The sequence below is a fragment of the Siniperca chuatsi genome, linkage group LG17 (assembly GCF_020085105.1).
Source record: "Siniperca chuatsi isolate FFG_IHB_CAS linkage group LG17, ASM2008510v1, whole genome shotgun sequence".
Lineage (NCBI taxonomy): Eukaryota > Metazoa > Chordata > Actinopteri > Centrarchiformes > Sinipercidae > Siniperca > Siniperca chuatsi.
This window is the reverse complement of record NC_058058.1, coordinates 12,879,467-12,896,686: the sequence shown is the minus strand read 5'-3', so window position 1 is coordinate 12,896,686 and position 17,220 is coordinate 12,879,467. Positions and strand designations below refer to the sequence as shown.

At 37.9% G+C, this 17,220-nt stretch overlaps 1 protein-coding gene across 1 annotated transcript in view; it reads right to left on the bottom strand.

Annotated features, from left to right (window-relative positions):
* Positions 1 to 17,220, bottom strand: part of csmd3b (CUB and Sushi multiple domains 3b) — a 359,142-nt gene that overhangs the window by 28,312 nt on the left and 313,610 nt on the right. Inside the window, exons 50-59 of the mRNA XM_044171541.1 lie at positions 16,400 to 16,545; positions 12,184 to 12,264; positions 11,361 to 11,474; positions 11,030 to 11,218; positions 10,655 to 10,801; positions 7,970 to 8,158; positions 6,743 to 6,928; positions 6,176 to 6,370; positions 4,970 to 5,143; positions 2,613 to 2,786 (exon numbers count right to left, since the gene is read on the bottom strand). Of these exons, the coding sequence (XP_044027476.1) occupies positions 2,613 to 2,786; positions 4,970 to 5,143; positions 6,176 to 6,370; positions 6,743 to 6,928; positions 7,970 to 8,158; positions 10,655 to 10,801; positions 11,030 to 11,218; positions 11,361 to 11,474; positions 12,184 to 12,264; positions 16,400 to 16,545 (1,595 nt within the window). The remainder of the gene's footprint in view (positions 1 to 2,612; positions 2,787 to 4,969; positions 5,144 to 6,175; positions 6,371 to 6,742; positions 6,929 to 7,969; positions 8,159 to 10,654; positions 10,802 to 11,029; positions 11,219 to 11,360; positions 11,475 to 12,183; positions 12,265 to 16,399; positions 16,546 to 17,220) is intronic.

Below are 17,220 nucleotides of genomic sequence, written 5' to 3'. Positions count from 1 at the left end.
TATTGGGTGAATACATCGAGAAAGGGATATTTCTCAAAATACAAACCTTATTTTGGCTTTACTTAATATGGAATCACTCTTGAACAAAAGGTTTAGTCTAAATGATTATATTTGCCTTTTTTAATTTGGACTTTTCCACCCTTGAATGAAATTTGACTGGGTTTTATCAGCTCTACCAAACAAACTCCCTTGTTGGAGACCTTGGTGCTGTGTTCATAAACAATGTTACAGTTAGCTACACTGTTTTTACTGAATATTTAAGGGTACATTTTTTTCTGATTATATCAATTTTTGCACATGGGAGAAGTTTGCCTTCAGGGCTTTCTGCCAGAAAGCCTTACTACTTGGTTAAGTTTAGGCAGTTTAGGCTGGAAAAAGAAAGGCAGAAAGCCCTGAAGGCAAACTTCTCCCATGTGCTCAATCCCCCCCCCAAAAAAATATCTGTATTATTTAAGAGGAGCAAATCAATTTAAAACTTTTCTTTGCCAAGATTCTTATCAGGCATTTAAAGCTAACACTTCACTTTACAGGAAAAGAGGTCCTCTAGTGGCAAGCACAACTCAAAGTGTTTCCACTAAAGGGGAACTCCACCGATTTTACACATCAAAGTCTGTTTTCAGGTCTTGCAGAGTACTACCACTTATTTGAAAAAAGTTGTATTCAGCTCAAGTGATATCACTTTAGCCAATGTCAGTTGGGTCTGAAGACTTTCAAGTTTGAAAATGAAACCAATCTGGGGGAGTTAGAAAGAAGTGAGCTCATCAGATCTCTGTAGCACGATCCTCATCTCTGCTTGACACTAGCAGCTTAAGGCTACATTAGCCGCTACTAGCGTAACACATCTGAATCTCCAACTGAACAGTCGGTGGTCGAGTTGCATTGTTTGTAATGGTGCCAGGTTTTCACCAGGAAGAATAACTAGAATAAAAAAGACAACATCTCTGGTTCTGCTGCAACAATTTTAATATTTCTTTTAATTGTTTATCGTGAGTCCTATACTGATATAAGAGTGCAGTGCTAAATTGGTGGAGTACGATTTTAATACAAAGTGAAAAGAAGACAAAAAAATGAGGGTCCTTGTTTGTTCATTTTCTAAAACTAGTTTTCAGCATGAAGTTTATTTTCCAATCAGTGGCACACGCTATAGGCATGCAATGACAAGGAACCCTGCCTTCAAATGTAATTTGATGTTAAATTTCAATTGTAAAGTTAACGTTGTGAGTCTTCATTGTCTGTTCATTTTGAGTTTGCACTGTGACCAAAAAGTGCATATTGTTAAAAGGCAGAAATCAATTTTTAAATTAATGAAATAATTCTACAGCACACAGATGCATCAACACATACACACACAAATGCACACACAATCACACAAACCCTAAAGGGTAGTTTCCTGTTAGTATTCCCTGAATTCCTATTTTGTTTTATCACTGAACCATAACAGAGATATGACCTCAGGTGGTTTTTTAATGATGTGCTAGATCACATCACATCCAAGGCTACACTCTTGATTTAGTTATTTCTCATCAACTGAGTCTACCTCGTCCTGCTGTAAAGGACATAATTTTATCAATGACCATGAATGGACACTGGTAAACATCTATTTGCTATGCCCTCCTCCTTCATAAACCATGTTTTAGAACCAAAAGAACATATGCTACTTATAGTAGTAGTTTTTTTTTTTTTTTTTTTTTTTTTTTTTTTTTACAGTTTCCAAGACCATTCTCCTCTTTTGGCTGATTTACTTTGCTCAATCAGAACTCGTTGCCTCTAATGCCAATTCCACTGCAACACCTTACAAATAATGTATCACATGGTAGATCTTAATTTGTCAAACATGAGGCCTTTTTCATTAGTATGCCTCCAAAGTGATTGATAAGATGTATGATATTGATTCTTCAACCTCACAGGCAAATAAAATATCCACAATTCAAATTAAAATGCGGAGGACTTTATCAAAACCGTATACTCAAATTGCCTCTATTTGAAATGACTTCAATTTCATTATTTGGTCACTAACAAGCAGTGGAAGGTATCAAAACACACCATGCCATTCAAGCTTCCTCTAGATACACAGTGATCTCAAATATTTGAGTGCAATTTCTATTCACCCTCCTCGTGCTTGCACACACATGCATTTAAAGTTCTAAGACTAGTTTTGATTGCAGGTGATTTTTCTTTTTTTCCCTGCATGATTTCATCACTAACAGGATAGAAGATAAAGGATTTTGGAATTTGTGTCACAAACCCACACACTGTCCATCTGACAGTGTTTCTGAATAATAAACTTTTCATTCTACTGAAAAAGCAGATCAGCAGATATATGAACATGTAAAGAGATGTGTTTTCAGAGCTAGTCATTGTGAGTTAGTGTGCAAAGCTGAGTGTGTGTTAACACAGGGTGTGGGTCACACGGAGTTTTGGTGAGGACTAATGCAGTCTTTATGCGGGTGTGTACAGTATGTGAGCATTTGTATGTTGTTGAAAAGACAGGCAGCCGTCCAGACCACAAGTTATCTAAGAGTCAGATGTGTGTAGAAGAAGGTTTGGGTGAATTTGTTAGTTAAGGTGATTCTTTGGTCAGAAGTAAATGTGTGCTTGTGTGTTTTCCTTACATATACAGACGGGCAGCTGTCCAGACCACTGGTTGTCTTGGAGACAGATTCGAACCGATGAGCCTATTAGTCGAAAGCCAGGCAGACACTGATACACGACCGTATCACGGTAACCAAAGTTCTCCCCTATCACCTGGCCATTCACAATGCCTTCTGGGATTCCACAGTGACCAGCTGAAAGACACAGACAGGGACACAGAGGACTCAGACTATGGGTAACACTGTCCTAGAACCTGTCTCCGAACTATTGTTGTTGTGCTGACTTTTTGTAAATGTCTTCATTCATTACTAGTTTTAGTATCTGTACCTATCTTGTATCTATAACTTTGTTTCCCTAATATTCCAGGTCCTATATCTAGCTCAAAAACAGATCAATGGGCATAATCAAAATCGTACTAATCTTTTATTCGCAATTCCATCTCATTTTGATTTTTAAAGAAGATTTTTTAAAGTCTTTTTTTTTTAAACTTACTTTTACTTACTTTTATCATGACCAAGAGCTATCTAGTTGTCCTGCAGATATGCAAACATTTCAAAATGATACTATACCTTACAGCCTTACGGTACCCATGAGATGAGTTCTCTGGGTTATTTTCGGGATACAAAGACAATATCAGCAAAACAGTAACATTTTAATCAGGCCTGGGAGTTTTAAACAAACCCTGAGGATTGAATATATCCTTGGCTTAGGAGATAGTTTGTTGTCTCTGTGTGGGACATTAAAATGTTAAACATCTGCTGAAACCTTTTGCAAGCGTGTAAAAGCATGGAAATTGCTGCTTGAAACCTGGTTTATCCTGTGTATGAGGCATGTGACTCTGGAGCAAACACACACCATGAAACATCAAAGTGGGAGCACAACAAGCACGCTTTCTTCACAAAATATCAGTAGCTGTCACCTGTCATTTTTACGGTGAAGGCTCAGATGGTCAGTTGCCCCCTACAACATTTTCACAGCTGTGTCACTGTTATTCTGTCAAAAGTATCTAAATTTAAAATGAAGATGTGTCTGTGCTTTGAAAGATTGAGACTTTACCTGGTAACAGCTAACCAAACAGGATTGGTGGGTCTCCTTATTGATCAGATTAATTCCCAGAGGTCTAATTGATGCATAGTGCTAATGCAAGATGTTTTAAAAAGCATTTCACAAAGCAGCCAGGAAATGTTCTCATAGAGTTTGGATTGAGTATTGATTTCATTCTTTACAGTAGATAAAACCCGCACTGTGTCCCTGATGTCAGCAAATGCTAACAATTTCAAAGACAGCCAGGGAAGTGGGGAAGAACGAGAAGAGAAAAGGTTGCCTAATATCACCTTTGCCATTTCGCATTATCTTTGAAGTGTTGACTTCTGGAGTTACAGGGCATAACTCAAATGAGTCACACTTCACTTTCTTGAATATGTTGCAGAAAGTTATGTGAAGAAAGGAAATTAGTTTGAACCTACACAAAACTCAACTTGCTTTCAGAAAGTTATCACAGTTTTAGACACACTTTGAAAAGACCTTATAATGAAACATCAATAGAACATTAAAATAATAAATACAATAAAGTAAAAATAATTAGAAGTGTGTTTTGGCTTGTTTGAGCAGGCAGTGCAGGGAAATATAAATATATTTATATGTCTTCGTTGATTTGTTAAAAGATCGACCATAAAATGGTCATTTTACATTCACAAATCATTGTAAATAAGCAAAACAAGCACAGTGAAGCCAGTTCTGTTTTGAAGGATAATAAGAAAAGTTATTGAACGAAAATGCTGTTTATAGCACTTTTTTAGGGCGCAATTTATTTATTTTTTGACAGAATGATGCCTCCTCATCAGTCTAGGTTAAGTTTCATTGAACTTTTCCTTTATAAATTGCATCTCATATCCCCCTCAGTCTGTGAAGTATTCTGGGAAGCGCTGTTTCTACTGAGGCTTCATGAAGAAGTGACAGCACCATGTCATAACATCTGTTACCTCTGGCTGGCACACTGACAGAAGAAAGTGGCTGTTTTTTCTTCCTTATATACAAAAAAAAAGAACATTCAAACTGAATGCACAGCAGAAGCTTGCTCGTGATAGTCCTGCTTGTGAGGTGGACAAGGCCAGGGGGAAGCAGCTGTGCAGCCAGACGAGAGGTGCACATAGTGTACGCACCTTTGATACCTGTCCTCATTAGATTGACTTGAAAAACCACATCCTTCAAACTCCCTTTCTAATGGTCGATGCTTCAGTGTGTATGTGAGTGTATGTGTTAAGTATACAGTACTGTATGTCCTAAGCCTTAAATTTAAGTGAGAAAATTGCATACAGTGTCTAGATATACTGTAATATATACTGTATGTTTGAATACATTAGTATATATTATAAACCTAAACATCGTGTTTCCGTTCCACTCCAAAGCCCAGATGACAGACACTCTCTGACAGCTGACCCCACCAGCATGAAGCCGGCATCGCAGGTAAAGATGGCTGTAGCACCAAATGATGTCTGAGTACCAATCTTCTTCCCATTGGGTGGAGATGGCAGCTCACCGCAGGATATAACTGAAACACACAGGCAGAACCAAGCAATTTAAAAGCAGTTGTGCGCCAACTTAGCACCAAGTTAATTTGAGTCGCTGGTAGAGCTCATTGTTTCCAGTGAGGAACGCTACCAAGGCCGGTGAGCTGTTTATCACACAAATTTGGTGCCATTATTGTTTTTTTCCTACACTCCGAAATGACTGGTGAAGAAAATTACATTACATAAGAACACAATACATTTTCAAATGTCACAGAATTCTTTAAAGAAAAATAACATCGATTCAAAATGTCATGGACTCCCCAGAAGAAAAATAACAGATGATAAAAATGTCAAGGCAACTCTTTCAGGTTAGAACATGGATTGGAAAAATAAAATGTTTTCCTTGTACAGGAACTCAGTCATCATTAGATTTAATAAAAGAGATAAAATAGAGGTAAAATAAAAATGCACCAAAGTTAAATTAATCTTAAATGCACACACCTATCCTTAGAAAACAGCAAATTTGAAATGACAAGCTTTTACAGACAAGTATTTGTTGTGCACAAGCCAGGCACTGTCACTTGTGTTACCTCCTGCTCCCTACTCACAACTGTTCATACTATAAATGCCACTGGTGCTATCAGGCTGCCTGACGTCAGTAATTTCTTGTTGTCATGGCTCACATACTGGCACACTTAAAATATTAACAAGTACATAAAATATGCTGAGGGCACTTGGTTTGCTTTCAAAGGAATAGTTTGACATTTTGGGGGGGTGTTATGTGCCCGACAATTTCTTGGTTGGGACCAGTTGCCAGGAAATCAGGGGAAATTCCAGGGACCCAGGAAGTTACTGCTCAGACCCCATATAACCCCTCAGTTTTATTGTATGTATGAAAGAGTAAAGATTCCCATTATTATCTACAGTAAAGGGCAACAATAATATCAGAGTAAATACTTAAGTGGGGCCATTCCAATGCCTACATATTCAAATACGTATAATGGCTAGCTCATTGCTGACATTGTTTTTCAGTTGCAGTGGTCATTAAGTCATCAAATGTCTTTGTTACTCACCCTGGCAGTGCGGTCTATCATTTCTCCAGCTCCACACACCATTGGGTAAGCACTGGATGTGGGCGGGGCCTAATCTGTAGTACCCCGGATCACAGGTGAACACAATGCGAGTTCTGTATTCGTAGTGTGAGCCGTTGACAATCCTCCAGCGGCCGTGCTCTAAAGAAAATGATCCGATGCTGGGACATACCACCACTACAGAGACAGACAGAGTGTGGACAGAAAATAAAGCTTTATGAAATTTGCTTACATTTAAAAAACACAATTAACACTAGCCAAAAATGGCTGCCACTCATAGGGGTAATTATATGTTGCTTAAAAACATATATCCATCTTACTCAGTGAGATGTGAATATTTAATTTTCATTGCTTGAACAATGAAGCATTCAATACTTCTTATTTGTGTTTTTTGTAAATTATGCAATGAAAATCTCACTGGAGTCTGGTATTTACATTCATAGAGTGTTTGCATTTGTGGCTTCACTATTAAGTATGTCCAAATTAGTAACACTAGCAGATTTGGTATTTATATTGTTGATATTCCACTGATATCTATGTGTTACTGACCAGAACATCGTGGTATCTTATTGTGGTTGCTCCATGTTCCATCAGGCTGACAGATGGCTGATGTCAGCTCTTTACTGGACAATCTGTACCCATCGTTACAAAAATAGGAAACTCTTGTTCCGACGGAGTAGTCAGCTGTTAAAACGCCGCCGTTTATAGGAGCCTTGGGTGCCCCGCATGAGACAGCTAGGGGAGGACAGATACACACTGGTTAAGAAAACAACACGCAAATAGAAACACACAGAAGCCCTAATGCGCACTTACGTCTGTCAGGTAGGCAGGTTTGATGTGTACTTTGTTTGAAATGTTTCTGGGGATTCAAAGTCACTGACTTTATTGTATATTTGTAAACAAGCTCAAATATTTTCTTCAATGAAGCTATCAAACTAAAAATATACAATCAAGAGATGCTTGATCTCCACTTCCAATCAGTTCTAACAAAATACACCCATCTTGCTCCACAGTCCACAGTGGTTTTAAATAGACTGGTTTGTAGAGCACCGCAGCGTGTAATTACACAGTGTCGACAATCTGCTATACATCCTTCATTTGACTTTCTATCAATACCGGCTACAAGCTGTGCCTTGCTATAGTTATTTGATGTGTGGGATAAGACAATAGCCCGTACAATATAAAAATTTCATCAGGTCTATGTGGAACATATTGTAGTATATTCTAAAAATATGCATATAAAGAGTGAGAAAGAATAAGAAAAGACATTAACAGTTATGTGAAAATAATTTACCCTAATGGATATCAATTCTATGTTGCATTCACATATTGCTGACCAAAATTATTTTTACTGGCCATTAGCTCTATTAGAATTCACCTTAAACAAGAGATAACATGGAGGGGCTGCAATATTACAGCATTAAATCTTAATCTTGCATGTTAGCCTTAGGACCAGTACACACAGGGAAGACAAGTCACTGTCACAGCTAGCTTGTCTGTGAATAGTTAACCACTTCTTTAATCAGGTGCAAGGACTTACGTTTCAACACTGGGCATATACATCAGCGTCAAAGCTAGTTAACATGAGTTGTAGCTACTAAAACTACCAAATTATTCATCTACAAATTACAATTTTCAGTATTTTTAGCATTACACCCTTTTCAAACATATAAGCTAAGAAAATGGAAAAGACTATGTTAATGTTTTTATACTAATGAACATCAAAATACAGTTTAGCTCTATGCACACATTCCATACACAGACAAACAAGCACACCTTGACACGCAGGTACAGGAGAGTCCCATGCGTGGTAGCCGAGTGATGAGCGACGGCAGGTTGCTGTGGCGTTGCCTATGAGACGGTAACCACGGTCGCAGGCCCAGCGCACCACGCTGTTAACATGGCCGCCGCTCTGAGAGGAGATAGAGCCGTGGAGTGGAGAGTCTGGGGTTGAGCAGTACAGGGCTGGAGTGGAGAAAACAAAATTAAAAAACTAAGATTTGAAATGACTTCACATAGTGCGGTAGTGTGGTTCACCACCACTAAAACAGCAACTACGGGGGGAATCCCAAACATAATTAAAAGTAAAGATCGAGGCAGATGGGAGCAGTGATCATTGATAGCATAGCTTTAGCATTTTTACTACAATACAGTACTATTCTATAACCATACCAGAACTACAGTACTATGTTGTTACCATAATATTGTACAATACTGTTACTTAATCAAGTAGACCAGCTAAACAGATGTTTGTGCCATCACATCAAAGCTAAGACTAACACTGAATTTATGTCTGCATGCAGCTGTCCAATATTATAACCATTAACTGTACTGTGATCAAAGTCTTACTTACAACGTTTTAGTGTTACTGACATTGCAGTCTGGTGTCATGCAATTGCAGAGTGTGATAGTTTCCTAAAACTTTCATTAATATGAGTCACAACTTGCCAACAAATGGCAAATGTATCATGTTCAGCCAATTAGGATCTATCTGACAAGCTGTATGAAAGCTAAATAAAATAAATAATATGTCTCTCTCGGCAGAGCTTTCGGATTGAACAATCAATGTTACAGCAGATGTCAGACATTACTGGACACACTGCCCACAAAGTCATCAATGGTTTTATGCAATTTTATGAAATATTCTTACACTAAGACAATTAATCCTTTGATACAGACAATACTGGCAACAGTGGGCAAAACAAGAGGGAATCCTGCTGCAACCGCCATCAACCTGGCAACAAGTCAAGTATTGTCTAAGTTTATGTTTATAGATTATTGACATGCTGTAGTCTCTGTCTGTCTCTGTATCTATGCCAGTAGATATAGGTCCTTATGCAATGATGTCCGTATCTCATATGATAAGTTACCACTAGCAGTTTCATTATGTTCCTCAGTCATAGCATATAAAGATGACCCAGGCCTGGGTCCAGTTAGATGTTGACTTGGGCAAGTTGCCTGGTCTGTAACTCTCCAAATTGGGCAAGGGCCCAGAAAATAAGTTCTTAACTGGCCTTATACATGAGTGATAAGCCTGTTTTATATGTCCCTCTGGTCTGCCACTGGCTCAGTATCATCTGTGCGGTGGGTTTTTGACCCAAAATGACCAAGCACCACTCAAGGGTTAGTGATTGAGGTTTGTTCCTTTTTACTGTGTTTTCCTTGCATTGAAAATACAGGATCAGTGCCAGAATTGTTTTGTACAGTTTGTCAGTGATTTCTAATTAAAGCTCTCTGACAGCTTATTTCTAAAAGCACTAAAAGTTTAAAGTGGATGGCCACAGAAATGGGCTGGTGTCACCGGCATGTAGGCAAAGCAGCCAGTTGACTCTCATTAGATCCAATCCAGGCTCTTTCCCCTATAGTATTTTTAAGATTGATAGCATTAGACTGCTGAATTCAATCACACAAGGGCTTTTTTATTATTAAATACCAATTTATCTTGTTATAATGACAAAGTTTCTTCATAAAACAAAATAAGTTAGTATTTCTTAATAATAAGCTTTAATTATAACATGACAGTTACATTTTCTGTTTGTAATTAAAAACTGAGCATTTTTGTTTTCTCACAGTTGTGGCAGGAGTACATTGCTATATACTGGCCTGATTGTGCAAGTGAAAAAAATAAACATTTATGAAGTTGACCCATGATATTAGTAGGCTTACAACATATGTTTAACAATCCTTGCAAATGCTCACATTAATCACAGCTACAGTACTAAAGAAGGTTACTCAGTGTGAGAGTCCTGGGAGGATTTTCTGTTATTATTCAGCGTATAATTCATCATACAGAACAGTGGTGTTTTAAAGGTTAAAGATGCAGCTTCCTGACGAGACGGTATTAAGTCAAGAAGCAAACTAAACAGGTAATACTGTCTCCTCCCCCTTAACTGTCAAAAAAGCCCTTGAATGAAGCACTCAAGCCTCATTACCCAAGTGAGGGTGCTTAATGCCCAACAGTCTAAAGTTATACTTAGCAGGTCCAGGTGCAAGAGTGTCTTAATGCAAAGATTGCTGTAAAACAGCATCTGTGCTCATCAAGCTTTCCTTGAATGTTAACAGTTAAGAACTAACCCATAATACAATATAGTAAACTGCTTTAGGAGACAGACAGAAGTGAGGTAGAAAAGTAAGCTAAAGATGAAGAAACAAATTGCATGGGTGAGATAAAGTTAATGATACTGTCAATACTTTATTAACTTTTTTTCTTGGACTTTCTTGTATATCCCCTGCTCTCCCCACAAAATCACAAATTGAGAAACTTTCTCAATTTGAGCTAATTATTATCTATATGTTGGCACAACTTCAAGGTTGAACAACTCCTCTTATTGTGTGCTCTTTCACTTAGAATGTGCTTCTGTCTTTCTGCCTGTCTCTGTCTACCTCTGTCCTTATTTACATGCATTATGATAATATGAAGTAGTAGTAAAATAAAGTTGGGATACATACTTTGGTACTCACCAACATAGCGAATTTTGAAGCCTTTCTTGTTTGTGCCGTGGTCTGAAGACCAGCGGACCAGAAACTGGTGACCAGAAGTTGTGAGGTTAAAGGGTGTTGGCAGGTCACCGCTCAGCGTCGCCAGAGTGGGACTGTTGGCTGTTGGACCTGAGAGAGATCCATATAAAGTGGGAGGAAAAGGGGGAGAGAGAGAAAGAAAAGAGAGACAAAGAGAACGAATGAGATAGTACAAATTAATTATGATTTGTTCTATTTTGGTACTTTGTATTTTGGGGGATTTTGTCCCTGTGAGTGTGCTCACATGTGGTTCTAATAAATACTAAACTTCTCTAGCTGAACACTGTATGCCAGTGTGCTTTTGAGTGTGTTTTTTACCATCAAAAATCTCCAACACGTCAAACTCTCTCTCAGTGTGGAAACCTTCAAAGGTAATGGTGACGTTGTATCCTTTCTCTACTGTAACGCTCCATGAACACATTTGCAGGTTAGGGTAGCTTTCTGGCCAACCAGGGCTCAGGATGACACCTGACGAGTCATATCGCACATCATGTGCAGGGCATTGGACTAAGGAGAGAAAATGAAGGGAGGGAAATGGTTATGTTAAATGAGTACACACTACTTTAGTTATTTTCAATGTTGTCAACATCAGCTATCTGAAATATTAATTAAAAACACTTAAATTGCTATTGTAGTGACATACACACACCTTGGCATGTTGGAGGTGGTGCATCCATCTGTAGTCTTTCTCCTAGGCGACATGTTAGAATCTCACTGCCAACCAATGAGAATCCTGGATAGCATCTGTACCTGATAATGTCACCTGGTGATGATGTCACAAAATCAGTATGTATGACGAAAATGGTTAGAAAGTAAAGTCGACGCATCAAGAAGGAAACAATATTGTTGATTTTTCCTATAGTATACAGTCAGTGGTGAAATGTAACTTAGTACATTTACTCATGTACTGTACTTCAGCACAAATTTGAGGTACTTGCACTTAACTTTCCTTCCACTCCACTACATTCCAGAGGAAAATATTGTACTTTTTACTACACTACATTCCTTTGACAGCAATTTTTGTTACTAGTTACTTTAAAAATTAAGATTTTACATAGAAAACATATGATCATCTTATAAATATGATGCATAGATTAAACTCAAACTGTATATAAAATAGTTAAAATCAATTCCACCTAGATCAACTATAACAGTAAAATGATATGTTGTGTGGTATTGCTACTTCAATTAAAGTTAAGAATCTGAATACTTCCTCCACCACTATGTACAGTGTATCATCTGCACTGACAAGACAAAATTACATCATACAAACAAAATATAAAACACTAAAATCTGAATTTTAAAGTGAATTTACATAAAGTATAGAATGTCTGTATCACATATTTGAAAGTATGATATCTTTTATGGAGAAGATGATATTTGTTCTCATGTTAGGTACTGGAAAGTCTTAAGTTTGCTTCCTCCATCAAAATGACATGTCCAGAGACATTGCAGGCAGACAGACAACTCACCTATCTCCAACTCGCCGTCCTCCATCAGCATGACAGCATTGGGCACTTCTGGAGGAGGCTGGCAAACCCTTAATTGGTAGGCTAGGAGAACAGACACAGCAGAGGAGGGGAGATAGGACAAAGAGAGGGACATTATATAAGAATGTGTGAGAGGAAATGTGGTCGGTAAACCTAATTTGGGTTGGTCAAGGCAGGGAAAAATATACTTTCCAATGCTTCCAAAGTCACTTTCTTGCTCTAAATGTTTTAAATGTAACTTGTCTACCTGCACTGATGTGTAAGTTTCCAGTTGTCTGTGCCAGTAACAACTGCCCCGAGAGTTGCGGTGAGAAATCTTTAGAAAACCAAACAGTGACACTACCTGTTTTCTGTCTATTTTATTTAATCTTGGTTGTTTCAGTTTAACTTCACTTTTTAAGTTCAGATGGTCAGGTCAGCAAACCATGGAATCAAAAACAGACCAGCCACACAGATACAACACTGCCTTGAAACATAAAAAATGAACTAACTTCACAGCTACTGAGCTGAAGGCTGTAATCAATATTACTGCATGACCATAGATCACTCACTTACAGAGGGAGAGAGAGAGAGAGAGAATACAGACAGACAGACAGACAGACAGAGAGAGAGGCGAGGACAACGGGAGAGAGGGGGAAGATGAGCTGAGAGCTATAAGTCAGGATGAAATTGCCTATGAAAATGAGACCTGCCAATAGTATCTGCTGCTCTCATGCATATCAAAGCTCTGTGGTCTGTGTGTGTGTGTGCCAGTATGTGTGTGCATGTCTGAGTGTGTGCATGTGTATGTTTGTGTGTGTGCAGCTATGTCTATGCTTCTGTGCGTGAGACGAGAGGTTCACTGTGAATAGTCATTGATCTCACTAAGCTCCAAGACCATTTTTTATAGCTACTTCCACATTCATGTCACATTCGCTTTCTCAGTCTCACATCCATGACAACATTATCCACCACTGTAGGGTCCCCGTCTCTGTATGGAAGCACTGGCATTCAGAACCGTGAGCCCGAGATAAACAAATAGAACAACAATGACATAGATGAACATCCTCAAACATTGGATTGATGCTTCCTTTGGGGTTTATTTGGCATTTCAAACGAAAACTGCACTTTAACAGTTGTCTCAGATGTAAACTGTGACATTCTGAATTTCAGCTGAAGGACACTGAAAAAGAAATGTAGAAACTTTGTCCCTTATTGTGACAAGTTCCTGCTGAAGAAAATCTATCAGTAATGGTGCCTATTCTGCCTGTATTTATTAACTAAGAATTCAAGTCATCCCCACACTATCAAATAGGGTGTCCTACTCGCTCACATTGTGGTTACCTCTCACTCTTGCCTGTCTTTCTTATTTTCTTGTTATATTGTCTAATAAAACAGAAGTGACAAAATAATGCTTACAACCACTGCCATACATGCCATCCCCTCTCCCTCTTATCCATCATCCCCTATCACTCTGTGCTGTACATCCTCCAATAAAGCAGAAATTGAAAATAAACTTGAATCCATCAGATGGTACTGTTCCTGTGTGAGCGTGACAGCTGACAGTTAAAACCTGCCAACAGAAATTCATTAACAACGTGACATCTGTCTGAAAAAGGAAAGCCTGCTCAAAAAAACAACTTGACATGTTTTCACTAAAGAGCAGTGAACAGAAACTTTTGAGAAGAAGCAAATACAAGTTTCATGAAGGAGAGGGTGGAAGACATACATGTATATGTACTTGTGTGTGTGTGAGCGAGAAAGAGGGTGAGAGTTAGGCAAGGAATTACAAACTGTGTTGTGAAGGGTAAAACAAGTACATAAAGTTAGACTCATTAGAAGCCATGCTGTCAAATTAAAACTTCATCCAAAAAGGCAACTTTTCAGGAACTTAACAATTCTGACAAGGATGAGGAATATAAGCTGAATTTCTTTACTGTCTGGTGAAAACATTGCATTGCCAAATTAAAAGGTTTCATTAAAAAAAGCCTTTTTTGTTTGATGGCAATGCATTATGATGGCTGTCAAGAGGTTCATCTGGAACTATTTTCTCAAACTTTAGAAAGTAAAAACATTATGGGATTAACACTGAATGATTTCCACATGACAAAAGTAATGAATTTAAGTGTACAAAATCTGGCGATGTTGACATAATGACATGTGAGACATACACATATACATATAAACACTAGACTGTACACATGCTAATGAAAATGTATACATTCAATGTAATCAAGGCACAATACAGTATATCTAAATGTTAGACAAATTCATAATCATATTCATACATACTATCCTGCTCCTAAATATTATGAGGGTTTCTTACATGTACGCAAGTTACTACAGTACCTATATGCAGATGTTTTTAATAAAGGATCATGTAATTCATGTATTCTTCAAATCTTCAAGTCAAAGAAAGAAGTGAAAACATGTTAATTGGAGTTAAACGTTTTGACATTGACAGTAGATGGATACAGACAAAAAAGACAGAGACCAAAGAGTCTGAAGACTGATGTTTGCAGGCAGACAGGCGAAACAAGAAAAAAGACGATTGGGGAGGTTTTCATTTTAAACAGTAGTTGAAAACAAAGGGAAATCTGAGTGCAGGACCACAGCAAAAAGATTGAAATGAAATGAGAAACTGAATGGCATAGACAGTTTTGACACGGAGAAAGAGCAGCTTAGGCTCAGCAAAAAATACAATCTCCACAACTCTGTGGAGGGAAGGTGACTGTTTGCGTGTATGTGTGTAAGACGCCAACATACAAAAAACATTTCTATGTTGGGCTATTGTGCAAAAAGAGACTTACTAATGCACAAACCTTCACTGAGGGCATCTTTTCATGAAAATCTCAAACTACAGGTTTACTTTTTCCTTTTAAATGATGAATTAGTTGCATGACTACAGTACCAATTAAAACAAAATAATTTTAAAGTAATTAGAAAATCAAAAAGTTTGTGTCTCTTTAGATTGTGTTGTGTTTTTGTGTGGCTGAAAGCTAAAGTATTTTCTTTTAATCTAATAGCAATTCTTGAGAACAAAGGAAAATATTGCTGACATGACAAGATTCATGTTCACACACAGATTAAGTTGAAAGATGAATTAACTTTTCAGTGAAAGTTACAGATTTTTTGCAATGCTACTTTTCTTCCAACAACAGCAAAGCTACTGCACACTACCACAAGACACGAAGGTGGTGGATGCAAGAAAGTAGCAAATGAAAAAAGATCCCAACATCTGCTCACTTATAGTGTATCTATTGATAAGTGGTTGACAAACACTGTCAAAGCACATTGTCCAAGCTTTTGGTCACTCAAACCTTCGCCAGGGCAACTGCTGTTTTTTTTTTTTATACACCAACTTTTCCTTCCAACAAAAGCAACATTTAGATTTCATACAGCATAGGTAATATGTTTACTTGACACTGGCTATCAACTTACCTTACACTGATCACTGATCTTAAGGGTTACTGCAGTATTTTATTATACATATTTGGACAAGAAACCAACTGGTCTACTCATTTTATAATCAAGCATGTGAGACCTGAAAAAAAGGCTTCAATACCACCCAAAAGTGAATCACACATCCCAGACTCTGATTAACTATTATATGACTCATTTGTAAAACCATCTGCTATCATTTAAAGTAAATAGATATACACGTAGCAGGAGTAGTGGCATTCAAAAAGGCCTCAGTACATTCAAAAATGGAATCAGATTGATGAAAGCTATAAAATGTTGGCCAAACTCCAAAGTGGTCAATAACTCTAAAGAGGACCTTTCTGCAGAAAATACCAACTCAATTCATAATATGAAAACTATCAATAGCACCACTGTGACTAATATATTATTACTGTGGTAGGCTGTGTGGCTTCAGTCAGAGAGTAAAAAGTTCCGGTGGAAGACCAAACTTCATGAGTCAGAATGAGTCAAAGGAAGCAGGTCTGAGTGTAACGTAATGAGGATAAAGTTGGAGAGAGTCTAACACAACAAGCAGATCGATGCCATCACTGCAGCTACAACTAATGATAGCATTATAGTTTTACCACTACCACTCAGGACAACAAAGCCAACTGCAGAGAAAACAGTTAATGAGAATGCCATTTTCACCTGAACAAACACAATCAAAAGACATTTCCAGTTTCTGTATATTGGTACAAAGTACATTTATATGATCACTAGCTCTGTGACAAATTTGATAATGTTGTTACTGTCTTACCATGGTAGCTTAAGACAAAGAAGCCGGCTCCAGAGAAGTCAGAGTGGAATTTGATGAGGATGATGTTGGAGGTTGAGTAGACAGACTCCAAAGCTGTGTTCCCACTGAACTGGCCAATCTGGGGAGATGATTGGTCTGGACCATCCCTATGTAGAAACAAAGGGAGAAACACATGCACACACATACAGAAAGCTTGTGTTACAAAAGGGGTACTTGGAGTCTGAAGACCCATAAACGAATGGACTTGATCTTTCTTTATAGAACAATGGGAGCGAAAAGTCAACCTAAAACATAATTTGAATAAGTTATTGCAGTCATCTCTGTCAGTTAAATGGCTATTTGTGATTGGGAAATGGTTTCTCCGAGGCTAGAAACAAAGATAGAAGAGACTTAACGATATTTATGAGACAAAACCTGGAGCTGCTTCATTGACTGCGAATGGAGTCAGACATTGTGTGACAAAGCGCCGTCGCCCAGAGTGATTGTGCATGGATATGGGCTCATCTTCCTTCTCAAAACAACCCAAACTACAATGTCACAAAGCTCATTTAGATATAAAACCTTCACAAACTCAAGTCAAGTCAAGCCAATTTTATTTATATAGCCCAATATCACAATTTGCCTTAAGGGGCTTTACAATCTGTACAGCATAAACTAGGGGAAAAAACAGGGGAAAAAATGGATCCCTCTCCCAGGACGGACAGACATACAATAGATGTTGTGTGTACAGAATAGATTCACAACAGAAAGTCATACATGACAATATACAAGATTGTAAAACATAAGTGACGAGGATGGATCCAGGAGGACAACTCAGATTC